This window comes from Toxorhynchites rutilus, chromosome 3, assembly GCF_029784135.1.
Source record: "Toxorhynchites rutilus septentrionalis strain SRP chromosome 3, ASM2978413v1, whole genome shotgun sequence".
Taxonomy (NCBI): domain Eukaryota; kingdom Metazoa; phylum Arthropoda; class Insecta; order Diptera; family Culicidae; genus Toxorhynchites; species Toxorhynchites rutilus.
The window spans coordinates 301,746,719-301,760,349 of record NC_073746.1 but is presented as its reverse complement, the minus strand read 5'-3'; the positions used below and the strand labels follow the sequence as shown (position 1 = coordinate 301,760,349).

Genomic DNA, 13,631 nt, shown 5'->3' with positions numbered 1-13,631 from the left:
TTTTTTGCTTTAATCAGACCTTTTAGTTTGGCTTCTAGAGCTTGGTACTTTCGAAACCATTCCACTAATCCAGTTTTCCTGAATTTTTTGAAAGCGGATGATTTTTCAAGGTAGACCTTTGAACACTCCTTGTCCCACCAAAGTGATGGAGGACGACGTCGGAAAGTGGTAGCAGGAACACGTTTCTTTTGAGCTTGAAGTGCGCTTTCGTAAATCAAACTCGATATAAAGTTATACTCTTCAAGTGGAGGAAGTTCATGCATTGAAACAAGTGCTTCAGATATTATTTCTGCAAATTTTCTCCAGTCAATATTTTTCGTGAGGTCATACGCAATATCGACTGACTCACGAATCATTGGCGATCGATAAAATTATTGGCAGGTGATCACTACCGTGGGGATCTTGGATTACCTTCCACGTGCAATCCAGGGATAATGAAGAAGAGCAAAGTGATATGTCTAGCATACTTGCCCGTGCAGGGTTGGCTATCCCATTATTTATAAATGTTCCTACATGATTTAGAACGTTTCGTTCTTAGGGGGACCATATTGCCCCTATCTACCCTATAGTTTTTTTTTGTGTGCATTTATTAACATCGATGTAAGAAAACCGTAGGAGCAATCAAATCACGTATTTTGAATGCAACAGCATCGAAAAATATGCAAAAAAAATTCTTCTACTGGAGAAATCAGAGGGTGTCGGTTTTACCCTGAATTCCCCTACGCATACTGAAACATCGATCCAACCGTTTCATTCATTTCTGCTCTCTCTGCTTGTTTCAATTCGAAAAGCAGAAGCTTTCATTCATTATAATCGTCAGAACATTTCATTTCGCATGCGAAATGACGATCGCCGCTATTTAGTTGTGTTCAGTTGAATCAATTCAACCGTTTCATTTTGTCCCGGACCGTCTAACAATCATCAGTAAAAATCGGGAAGAAATCAGGATAGCTCATATTGGATTGTCCGGAAGGTTCGTTGCATTTTTTGGGGAAAACAAATGCATCATCTTCATGGACAGACATACGTGTATTCGATTTTATATGCACCGATTTGTTCCGCAATCGTTCTTTCACGCAACTTTACAATTCTATCCTTCTAGAACATGTTTAGTTTTTCGACTGTTTAAGATATTTACTGTTCATAGAGTCAAAATCCTTGCCCTCGGGAGATATCTGCTTACTATCATATTCTTTGTCTTCCAATAGTATAATATTCCTAATATTCATTTCATTGTTGTAGTTTATTTTTAATCTTTGGTTTATTACTTTTATTATTTTCTTTCATACTTAATCAAACTTCCGCTCACAGCAGGTAATGTGTCCTTTTTTAGACATTTTGTATTTTGAACAACATTCAAAATAGCCGTACTTGTTAGCATAAGTGAGAGTACATGAGTACCAACATAATGCCACAAAAAAAATCTAGAATCGAATATACGTAACCCGCGTAAATACGAAAGTCGCGATAATTTTCGAACAGACCTCGTATTGTGATTTGTGACAGTATAACGACGACAATAAAAATCAAAACTGCAATAAAAATAATTTCGGAGGCGACTGTGCCGCAAATCATGAATTTTTTTTAACGCAGCGTCCCTACCTGAAGGTTGGAGAATAATGAGTGAATTCGGTTTCGAGATCAATTGCGAAATTTACGGGAACTTTTTTTTTCCAAGTTTTGTATACGTATAAGAAATACTACATCTTCTCATATGATCTTTGAAGCATATGTACTCATATATTATACATATAAAATCATCCAGATGTCGTCGTCTGTCGTCCTTGAAGTAAAATTCTGGATTTAGAGAAAAAATACCTCGCAACACTATCCTAAATGTTTATTCATTCAATTCAGTTTGATGGCATTGAACTTCTAATTATGTCATTGTAAATTGAAGAATAACACATTTTCAGGTGGAACAAATGCAATTTACTTTTCCTTATCAAATATTTGCTCTCCGTAATAATTGAACAGCTTTTCCGCAAAATGTGATACTGATACTTAACTTTTTTCATAATGACGAGTTTTTGTGGAAATATGATGAAATGTACAGGGTTTTCCACTTTAAATTCCGAAAGTAAATTGAAATAAAACACACTTAGAATTCGAATTTCGACGAAACTTTTATTTCAAATTAAAGTTTGGTTTATGCCATTATGTGTTTCAAATGTCCACCTAGGGCTTCCTCGCACACCTTGATCCGGAACAGGTAATTTTCGATGACTTGTCGGTACATATGGGGCGGTATCTCGGTCATAACTTCACGAATGTTGTCTTTCAAATGTTCAAGAGTTTGCGGAGAGTTTGCATAGACACGGTCTTTCGCATAACCCCACAAAAAAAGTCTAGCGGGTTCAAATCGCATGATCTGGAGCCAATTGGCATCACCAAAACGCGAAATTATGCGTCCCTCAAATTTCGTTCGCAATATGGCCATGTTCGGTCGTGTTGTGTGCCACGTGGCGTCGACCTGCTGAAACCACATGTCATCCGTATCCATATCTTCAATTTGTGGTAAAAAAAATCGGTTAACATGCGGCCATAGCGCTCACCATTCACAGTTACCGTCTCGCCGTCCTCATTTTCAAAGAAATACGGCCCGATGACTCCACCAGACCATAATGCGCACCAAACATTGACTTTTGGCGGATGCAATGGCCTCTCAACAATCACGTGTGGATTTTCTGAGCCCCATATACGAAAATTTTGAGTGTTCATATATCCATCGAGCTCGAAATGTGCCTCATCGCTGAAGAAAATTTGATGCGAAAATTCAGCATTTTGCTGTTGTTGTTCGTTCACCCAATCGACGTATGCCCGACGCATTCCATGGTCACCACGCTCTAATTTTTGTACCAGTTGGACTTTATATGGATGTAGGTGCAAGTTAAAATGCAAAATTCGCCACAATGATGTGTTTGACAAGCACAATTGCTGAGCACGCCGTGGAATCGAAACATTCGGGTCATCCTCCACACTGGCAGCAACAGCAGCAATATTTTCGGCCGAACGCACATTACGATGATGCACAGGTTTCCGTAGCGGTATCCAGGTTGTTCGAATTTACGCACTACATTAGCGATTGTGTGCTCTGTAGGCCGTCCATGACGACCAAAATCCGTCCGTAATGCTCGAAAAACATTTGCTGGTTTTTAATCATTTTTATAGTAAAATTTAACAAAATTAACACGTTGTGCGATGCGATCCATATTGTAAAATGGCAGACATTCAACTAACGATATGACGCTTTGGTTGACAGCTATGTAAAACGGTTGTCAGCGCAGGGCTGTATACTTTCGGAAGCCCGAAATGGTAAACCCTGTATAAAAAAGAATGATTACAATAGGACTACGTCTTCAATTCGCGTCGACGGCATTGAGCTTCGTTTTACGAGCTTACAGGCAATAATTGATTTTCAGGCGGAATGAATACGCTTTTAAAATAAAAATTGTGAAGGAAAATTAACTTTTCCGTATCAATCCAGTATTCTATGTCAATGAAAAACACCGGCAGTGAAAAAAAATGTATACGAAAATTGTGCCTGAAGATAATTTTATATTATAATGAACAGCTTCAGTAAAATTTTTGGAAATGTATGGAAAAATGATTAAAAAAAGTCAGGAATACGTGTTTTAAGTAATTAAATAACATCGCGGATACACCTACGATAACGCGATGCGCTATTATGACATTCCTAAATTTAGCTAGGAAAACTTTGGAAGGGGTCCCAGTTTATTTGCTACAGATAATTTTATTCTGATAAAGTAAAATGTACAAAAATCAGGCAAAATTGAGCGTTTGTCAGGATCTCAGGAAAGTGCCAAAAAGTCTGGGAAATTTTGAAAAATCAAGAAGGTTGGCATCTCTGATCATATCAGTAAGTTATATGATTACTCATATTGGCCAACAACACATCTTTTCCAATTGAAACAAAGAAGCTATGCGTGTTTTCTTGGCAGGGGGTTGATAATATAGTAGCACAAAAAATTTTGAAAATATTGTTAGAATCATTCCATCTACACCGTTCATTTGCCGGGGAACTCTTGGACTTGTAGGATTTACCGAAGATTCAGAGAATAATTCCAGTCAGTCTCAATAATTGTCGAAACATAAAGACTCACTTTCCGTTTGTTACACGAAAATTGTAAGGAATTGTATCAAGGACACGACCGCATTTTCGACGTAGAAAAGTTTTTTTGACGTAGGACTACGTCTAACCGGAAGATATAGGGGGTGAAATGGAAATCTAGGCACTGAACAAGTAGGAAAAAATGCAAGATTTGGAACGCTTATAACTCGAGCATTTCTCAATAGATCGCAAAGGTTTTTGCATCAATTGATAGGAAATATATCTACGCATCTATCATAACGAATAACATTTCATTTTTCTTGAGATAAATAATTGAATAATTGTGAAATATCAAGCATTGTCAAAATGCACTTTGTGCCCATTTTTGATTGGTCCATTTTGTGCTCCTCAAATCGAACCGACCAAAACGGGCAACCAGAGCAGCAGCGAAATAGAATGAACCACGATTGGAAAAGAAAAAGAAAAAAATGAACGAAACATTGGTCGCAGTCTCACACATGCGTAATTCTCGAGCCAGCCAGTCAGCTTAAAAATCCTCGCTCCGCTGCCGTAACAATCATTCTCGTTCAAACCGTACACCACATCGGTTCGCATCACAACACATCAACAAACCAACCCAAGCAGCCATGTCCGGACATGGTAAAGGAGGAAAAGTTAAGGGAAAGGCAAAATCCCGCTCGAACCGTGTTGATCTGGAGTTCCCCGCAAGAGTAGCTAGGCCGAGCGCGTTAGTACCAGTGCACCAGTCCACCTAGCCGGCGTTATATAGTTTCGGTCGCCGAAGTGATCGAGTTAGCTGGTAAAGCTGCTCGCGACGATAAGAAAACCCGCATTCGGAACAGAACACATTCGGTTCGGTAGACATCAAGACAACAGGCAGTTGCAGCGAGTGGCGAGTGGCAAACGCAATCGCAAAACGGCATCAGGTAGCAGAAGAAAAAAGTTTGTTCTTTATACAAACTGCTTTGGTGGCAAATCCAGAACAAGGCGGCATCGAGGGCGTTCGAAATGGTTTTTTTTTCAAAACCACGAGTACTAAGTTTTCTAAATTGGAACCATTCCATAAAACAAGGCGCTTTTCAGGGCCATTAAACCTTCCAAAAAAGAGTTTAGGAAATACAGTTCAATGCTCTCTAAAACAATATCCAAAATAATAATAAAACACAAATTGATTTTTTCATAATTTGTTTGTCAGGATATGATGAGTATGTGAATTTGGCAGTTGTTCTGAGCTTATTGATTTTCACCAATTCTTAAATTGCTTCTAGATTGAAAGTACAGTAATTTACACTTATCTCGACATTTAGCTAATTGGACGGACCAGTAATGCGACATATTTAGTTGGACATTTTTGTAAACATAGAGTTCGGGGTCCAAATTATGACCCCACATTGAAGGTCGACACTGTACCACTGTCATCGCAAATGTTCAATTACAGGTTAAAATTACCTCCAATCCGATACTGAGTGGTGGTAATGCGACGTGCCATTGAATGTAATTTACTGTAAAATATGTCACAAGCTGGATGGGAAGAAATTTTCCAACTGTGAAAGCTGTGGCGAGTGGCAAATGCAATCGCTAAACAGCAAGGTTTAGCCGAACAAGATGGGGATATCGAGTGATAACAAAACAATAAACTCTTTAGATTGAAGATAATTTTGTGATCCTGAAAAGGACCCTTTTTAGCCTGCATGTGAACCCAACGAGCGAACAAATCGTAATGAATGTAGTTTTTTGCCATCGCTCCCTTTTAACGCTCATTCGTTCGTCTCGTTGGACTCGCCCCTCTGGCTGAGTCTGCCGATTTGTCTCTATCCTGTGAGTGTGCACCGCTAGAGTATAAAACACGCGGACCCCAAAAAAATATCTTATTTTCTTTCAAACCGTAAACCCGTGTGGTTGTACGGCATCGGCATCGTGGACGTAACAAAGGAGGACAAGTTAAGGGAAAGGCAAAGTCTCACTCGAACCGTGCAGGTCTCCAGATCCCTGTTGGTCGCATTCACTGATTGCTCCGCAAGGGTAACTAGGCCGAACGGATTGATGCCGGAGCACCAGTATACCTAACAGCGATTATAGAGTTTCGGCCGTCGGAGTGCTCGAGTTGGCTTGCAAAGCTGCTCATGACAATCAGAAAACCCGCATCAAGAACAGAGCAGCTTCGGTTCGGCGCTCATCAAGGCAACAATTAGTTTCAGTGAGTGGCAAAGTGTTTCTTCGGCACGTCGCATCAAATGTAATTTACTGAACAACATGTCACAAGCTGGATGGGAAGAAATATTCCAACTGTGAAAGCTGTGGCGAGTGGCAAACGCAATAGCTAAACAGGAAGGTTTAACCGAACAAGATGGGAATATCGAGTAATAAAAAAAACACAACACCAAAGGTTCTTTTCAGAACCATCAACATATTCATGAAGAGTAAACAGTAAACTAATCCATTTTTAAGGTGTAGGTATTCACGTAGGAGAAGAAAATAAAACAATATATTTAAAATATATATTTAACAAAAGCTGTCCCCTTTGTATAGTCCTACGTCACTCCGGTTATGTCCCCGACATTACCCACCCTTCTTTTTCATTCCTAACTTTTATTTTGAAAGTGTGTTTATTCCATCTGAAAATCCTTCATAGTCATTGTCGCTTCCCAAACTCGCGATAGAAAGTTCAATGTCGTCAACGCGACTTTACCTTCTCGTTAAACAAATATCTCCTGCATTTGTTTCATGTATGACGTATATGTCAGCATTTTTGAGTTCTTATACAACAAATTACTGATGAAGAGAATCGTGAAGTGCTATCAGCGCTTTTCGTTTATTTGGTTCCGTCCTCATTTTACGATTGAACCGGCCTGCCAACTCGCACCAAATTTTCTCCTTTCCACTCAAATATCGATCACAAACTATGAACACTTTTGCTCCTATGTTTCACTTGATCTGGGATCGAACCACAGAACGCGTACAATTCATGGTGCATGCAGTTGCGCCGTTTTTCGCCTTCTGTCTGTACTTCACCATACCTAGTCCACAACACTTTACGTTCGAAAACTCCAAATGCGCTCAAGTTCTCAGCGAGCCGTGTGGGCGTCTCAAAATTGTAGACGATATCCCGTCAAAACAATGTTTAGTACAGATTTAATTTCGTGCAGCAGCGCAGTTCGTTCCATCTCAGCATTTTCCGAATAAAAAAGACACGATTTGCAGATTGAATACGTCTCTGGATCTCCTTGTTGATGTTGTTGTCGGCGATGACTATTAGTCCTAAATATATGTACTCATCGACCACCTCTAATTTGTTGTCTTTCACGATGGCCCTTGGTGGAAGACTGAAGTTGTTCTCTTTGGAGTGTTGCTCTCACATATTTGCTTCTGATGCATTAATCAGTTGTCCGATCAGTCGAGCTAGTTCATCCCAGGAGATGTCCTCGTTCTTGTACATGATATGTCAGATTTTTTTTCGATCAACTCTACTGTCGTAAAATCGACGAAATTGTTATGTGTGGACACGTTGTACTAATCTTTCCATGGTAATCGCAAGGAAACCACACTGTAGAGGCAACCCGTCTGGCCGCGAATATCATACTAACATTCCTTATCTTCCCCTGGTGACTGTAATAACGTGGCCGGCTATTTTATTGACTGATCAAGCTCGAATCATCGAAACTTGCACAATGGAAATGAGAAATGACGAAAATTTGCTACTTTCAAGCGTCATTCAGTATGTTCTTTGTGCAATTTTCACTGGTTCAATCACGGAGAGTAGCTACGAAAGGTACAATCTACCCATGCTCATGCTCAAGTCCGTAATAGATAAGATACCGCATCACTAAAACGGCTATAATTCTGTAAATAACGAGATTTTCGAAAAGTACGTTCTAGAGTATATTCTTGGATATCGAAGACTTTAAAATATGAAGAAGAAAATATGTTTTTAAAGAACATCAAAGAAATTAAAAGAAATCGCACATCGGTTAAACGGTTCAAAAGTTGCATATTTTCAAAAATAAGGTTTGAGCGGAATCTGAGTTTTTTTCCCAGTAAATATTTATTTCGTAAAATTACTGGATAACAATTTTGCATAATATGCATTTGTGGTCTCCCAAATTTTCGTTTTATGCCTATTTTTTATTTTCGTAGAGGTACTCCCTATATCAAAGTCGAAGACGTAGTCCTTCGTCAAATAACACCTTGTGTAAACCCTTGTGTGCATCATTTACTGACAATTCAATCATTCCTTTCCCTTCCAGAGGTGACTATCATTCCAACATACGACACGGACGTGCTCGGCTACTGGGTTTCGGAGAATGAGGACCTGCTGGCGAAGTACCACATCGACCTGTCACCTTCGGCCGCCCGCTGCACAATCAACCTGCAGGATCACGAGACGTCGTGCTCGGCCTACCGGCTCGAATTCTAGGCAAAGGGGATTTTTGTAGCGTTCTCCAATGAAATCCACACGATCCACACCCAGTCCTCCCAGTCCGCATCCACTTCCTCGGCATCACTTGCTGTGGCTGTTCCTGCTGCTGGGATCGCCAGCGAGGTAGTATTACCCTAAATGCTTGGTTCCTTCCCCCCCATTCCATGGCTGTATATTCAGGAGAATCGAACCATCCCTGTACTAGGCTCCCTAAATAGTGGTATGATTTATAGGTCGTTAGGGATCTAGGAACACTCTTTCTGGTAGCTGGGAAGAGCGTTTTTGCAGTACTCCATTAATCATTAAACAACGGAGCGATTCCCAATTTCTGTTTCTACCAATAAGAAAAATTATCTTTTACACACAAAGAACACAAACATTATAGTCAGACGTTACTCTGATAGAGGATAGGTAGTATTATGAATATTATTACTATTATTATTGATATTGAAAACCGTAGCCTAAACAAGGAAAAGACATTGAAATATTGAGCTTAACAGTAATAACATTGAAAACCAAAACCCTTTGAAAAAGGCGAATGAATCAGTCGACAACCAAATATCATCTTCTTCGAGATTGTATGTGCAATTACAGCCAACTGCAAGCCAAAAAACACAGCTCCAACTAATCGACCGAGATATTTAGGCGACCATTTCTAGAACCGATAGAGAGATGCTTATTCGTTCCGGAACCAGTGTAGGTAAGACGAAACTTTGCATTAGGTAAGGTAGCTAGAGTTGTGATATTTTGTATTATTTCCATCAAAACTAGCAAAACAATTCCGGCGATTCTAGAAACTCGAAGTCGGTAAACACGCGGTCCCGACGTTCCTTTGCTTTGCATACACTTCCTCGACATTCAGACATTTTCCATTGCCAAGTGGCGTCGTAGTTATTGAACTGAGGGACACGTGTTTACCGCGCACACAATCGATTGCAACCGATCTGGAAAGCGATAGGGAAAATTGAGATACTAAACATTGAAGAAAATCACCTTCGCACGTCGGGACGCTTTCAACGTTTTCCCCCCGATCCTTCGGGTCCGGTTCTCCCTTTCCCGTCTGCGGGCGGTGGCAAAATTGCGCGCAACTTCCGTCTAAAGTATTTTTGAGATACACACCATAACAAGAAGATAAAAACAAAACACAGACACACACACGCAGATGCACATTCACATCCACACACACACACACACGAGACACACCATATTTTAGAGTGCACTTTAAAAACATGTTGACACCATTGTTGACAGCCGAAGCCGATGCCATTTTGGAGAACTTTTTACAACCAATCAATATAAAATACCATTTACTAGGTGAACTTTGAATAGAAGTAACGACGACAAAAAGTAACAAATAATAACGCTTGTTCAAAAGAAGATTAAACTAATTAAAAATTGCGCTGCCGCCCGCCGATTGGGCGGAGGGAGGCAAGGCCCCTAGTCGGGAGGAATATTTAGCACGCATTGGGCGCGCATTTCAATATTAAAAAACTATATAGACAAAAAAGCATATTTATATATTACGAATGATTGTTAAATCTATTCACATGTTGGGGATGTGGGGACGTATAACCCTGAAAGCTGAACCGGATAGCGAGCGAGATGGTATAGTTTTATATATACAAACACACACACACACACACGGAAGGGAAAGGCGCGAAGGAACACGATGAGAATGCTACCTTGAGCGCGTTGGGTTGAGACGATGATTATTACATGAATTTCTTTATATTCATTGAATCAAATTTGATAATATATGAGAAAAAAAAACTAATATTAAGGTAAACAAAAAAAGTATGTTGATTAAAATATCGGATAGGAAAAACTTGTTAAAAGTTATATTTTCATTCCCTAATGATACTCCCTGTTGGGATGGATCTTATACCATTTTTCTCGCTCCATCCGTGTTTTCCGTTTATCTTTCCTTATTAACATGAAAACGACAAACAAAAGGCTCCCTGAGACATTGCAGTTTATGGGTTTATGTGAAAAATCCACTAAAAGTAGTGACCATGTTAGGCCGAGAGCTTGCTTCGGAAACCCCCCTTTTTTTGTAAATGTTTCTAAGAAAAAAAAATCCGACTTTTCAAATCCTTCCTCCACAAACACTAAGCTTTCGTTTAACTTATTTTTCCTTAACAAAACCAGAAGCTTGAACTGTCGAAATATGCAAGGTTTACGTAAGCGCCAACATGACCAAAATTCACCTTTTCACCATGTCATACATACGCCAAACATGAAAAACATGATGTGTTCATTCGAAAACAACTGTGAATTATTGAGAATTGACTTGCTCTCCATTCAGCAATTGTTTCGTTACACATGAATGCTCAAACAGGACCGTTCCGAACGTCACCCATCGGAGCGAAAGTTTCATTTAGTGCAATTATCCTTTTGCAAAAAAAATAATATGATATGAAATTCATCACAATCTAACCAAAACCAAGAATTGATTTCGGATCTTCACCCACGTCCATTCGTATCGCAAGTTCTTCAAAATGGGCCTTCGATTTGGGTCCCTCTTTTCTTGAGGCTTGTGTTTTTTCCGCTATCCGTCTGGAAGAGCCAGGTCGCTTCGAACTTGAACAAGGCACACCAGGAATCGAGCATCGGAACGGCAGGTTGACACGTGTCTTGCAACGCGGTTGGCAGATCCGTATTACTCTCAGTTTCTACCTCGAAGCTAGTATAACGGCTGCAGAAAATCCAGGGCAGCTCTTCCGGACATTATAGAAATTTTCTTCCAAATTCGTTTCCTTCGTGCAATCACTTGGACTATCAACCGTCGAAGAAAATTTTACGTATTGATCCTTATCAGATGAGTGAGGTAAGAACACCAACATAGTAACCAAGTTTTACGTCAAGATTGCTGTTCAACAAACACATTGTTCGCATAAACTGACGTAATACGTTTTTATTTCATCCACTTTTGACCGTCAATATTTATTAGATGGAGAGATTATTTTATATAAATTGTTCACAGTCATGATTATTCAGCTAAAAACAAGAAAAACGCGTTTTCCCATAACTGAAAGTGTTGGTGGTTACGTCTACCATGCATATTTGGGCAGTAAAGACGAAAGCTCTTCTCGAATGAGTACTAAATACGTACACGAACTAAGACACGCGCAGCAGTCAGAATGAAATTGAGCAAACGCAAATTTAGAAATTGGAAACAAAATTCTTAGTGATGTTTATGCCAGCTAATACTTAAAAAAAATGTTATGTACCAAGTAAAAATCACTAACCACTAGTGTCAGCGAACATGTCACCGCAGGGGACAGGGACAGAGACGGGATTGTAGGGGAAGAAATTGGACGATTTTTATATACGATTTTAAGCTTTTATAGTAGTGAAATTGACCACACAGCTGAAGTTGCAAGAGCGCTTGTCGGAGACAAAACTCCTGAAGAGAAATTGCGAAAATAGTTGAAACGACTTTCTCTTTCAGTATTCACCTCAGTAGGCGGATAATTTTCGGTTCTCAGTGGGCTTCTGTTTTCTTTTCGGCACAGTTTTAGGCGGGGAAATGTGCTTTTGCTAGGGGGATGGGAAAACGCAGCTCCCGCAGGGCTTACTTTGTTTTGCTAGCATGAAAGCATCGAAGCGTTCTGAACTGGGAAATGGGCATTCGTCGATGCTGCGCGCTAATGATATTGGTTATGATTTGTAGTTTTGTGAATCGATGAGTGCTTGGAGTATATGCAGGCCTACCACTACAATGTGAGTGCTTTAAATGAGGGAAAGTTAGGAGCGTGAATGTTTCCTAGCGTTGGTTCACAGGTCATCCGAAAAAAAACTTGTTCTACATCCGATTCAGAAACGAGTTACAGTCGAAAGAACTAACTGAAACAGACACAAACCCCAGTAAGGAAGGAATGAAAGAGGAGCACGTTTGCGTAGTCTGGTGCTAGAAGGAATAAAAACAATTTTGCCGGAAATGCCTTTCCTAGGGAAGAATCAATAAAGTGTGTAGCGGTGTCGATTAGAAATAAGTGCATGTTGTTGTGTGATGAGAGCGAGGAGAAACCGAACCCAAAATAAGGAGGCGAGATCAAAAATGAACTGTGAGAGAAAGAGACGTTGTTTACGAACATGATTTTATACTTATTTATTATACTGAATACCCATTTTTTACTTCCCAACCTAGTATAGAACGTAGCGTATATGATATATGATAGATCCTCAATTTTACTAAGTTTGCGCAGAAATATTATGCAATAATTTATCTTTTGCCTGATTTCAAGGAAGAGCTAAAACGATAACGATATTATATTAAATGAAAACTAAAGAAGAAAAAAAACAAACCAAACATATGCAAAACATTTTTTGAATGAAAAAAAAATAAACATAGAATGACCCTTTGCATGTACTAAGATAAATTCCAACAAAAAATAAACTATTTAGAAAGTGTAAGCTGTATTATGAGTACTGGCAGTCAAAAAAAAACATATGAAAACTATTTTAGCTTCATCTAGTCAGTTGATTGAATGTTCCGTCAGTTCAGAATTCCTTTATCCAGAATCCAAAAGCCTGCATCTAGCTGATGAAAAAAAAATTTAGACAAAAATGCATTCCCTGCGCGATTTACTACCATTTGTATCAAAATTAAAGCATACAAAGATAAAGTTCGTCGATCAACTCAATCATCACCATTTGCATCATGGTGCGCAGAAAAGCCACAGAAAGCGAATTGATTTCCATTGAGGCACTATTAAAAAAGGTGGTTCTGTTTGTGAGGGCGCAATTCAAAAACCGATATTCGTCAAACTACTACTGCACCACAACATTACTCCTACTCCTGAAATCGAGTCGCACACGCTGTTTTAATGAAGGCACAGGAAATCAATCGATCGAAAAGAAAGAGAAAACAAAAAGACGGAATCAATGCAAAATGCACCGTTCTGCAATGTATGTCTAGCATCTGTATGGTCATCCACATTTCAAAAGTGAAGAACTTCACATAATTATCCTATAGAAACAAAAAAACAAATTCCATATAAAACAAATCAATTTAATTGAACAAAAAAAAGTATAACCTATTATTACGATGTATGGTCAAATAAATAAAAAATGTATTGAAAAATCAATAAAAATTACAAAACTGAAAAGTGTAACCAA

General features: G+C 39.2%; 1 protein-coding gene across 1 annotated transcript in view; it reads left to right on the top strand.

Moving 5' to 3' along the window:
- LOC129778553 (microtubule-associated protein futsch) overlaps window positions 1-13,631 on the top strand; it is a 233,080-nt gene extending 219,449 nt beyond the window's left edge. The window contains exon 7 of the mRNA XM_055785521.1: window positions 8,338-13,631. Coding sequence (XP_055641496.1) covers window positions 8,338-8,507 — 170 coding nt within the window. The 3' untranslated portion in view covers window positions 8,508-13,631. The remainder of the gene's footprint in view (window positions 1-8,337) is intronic.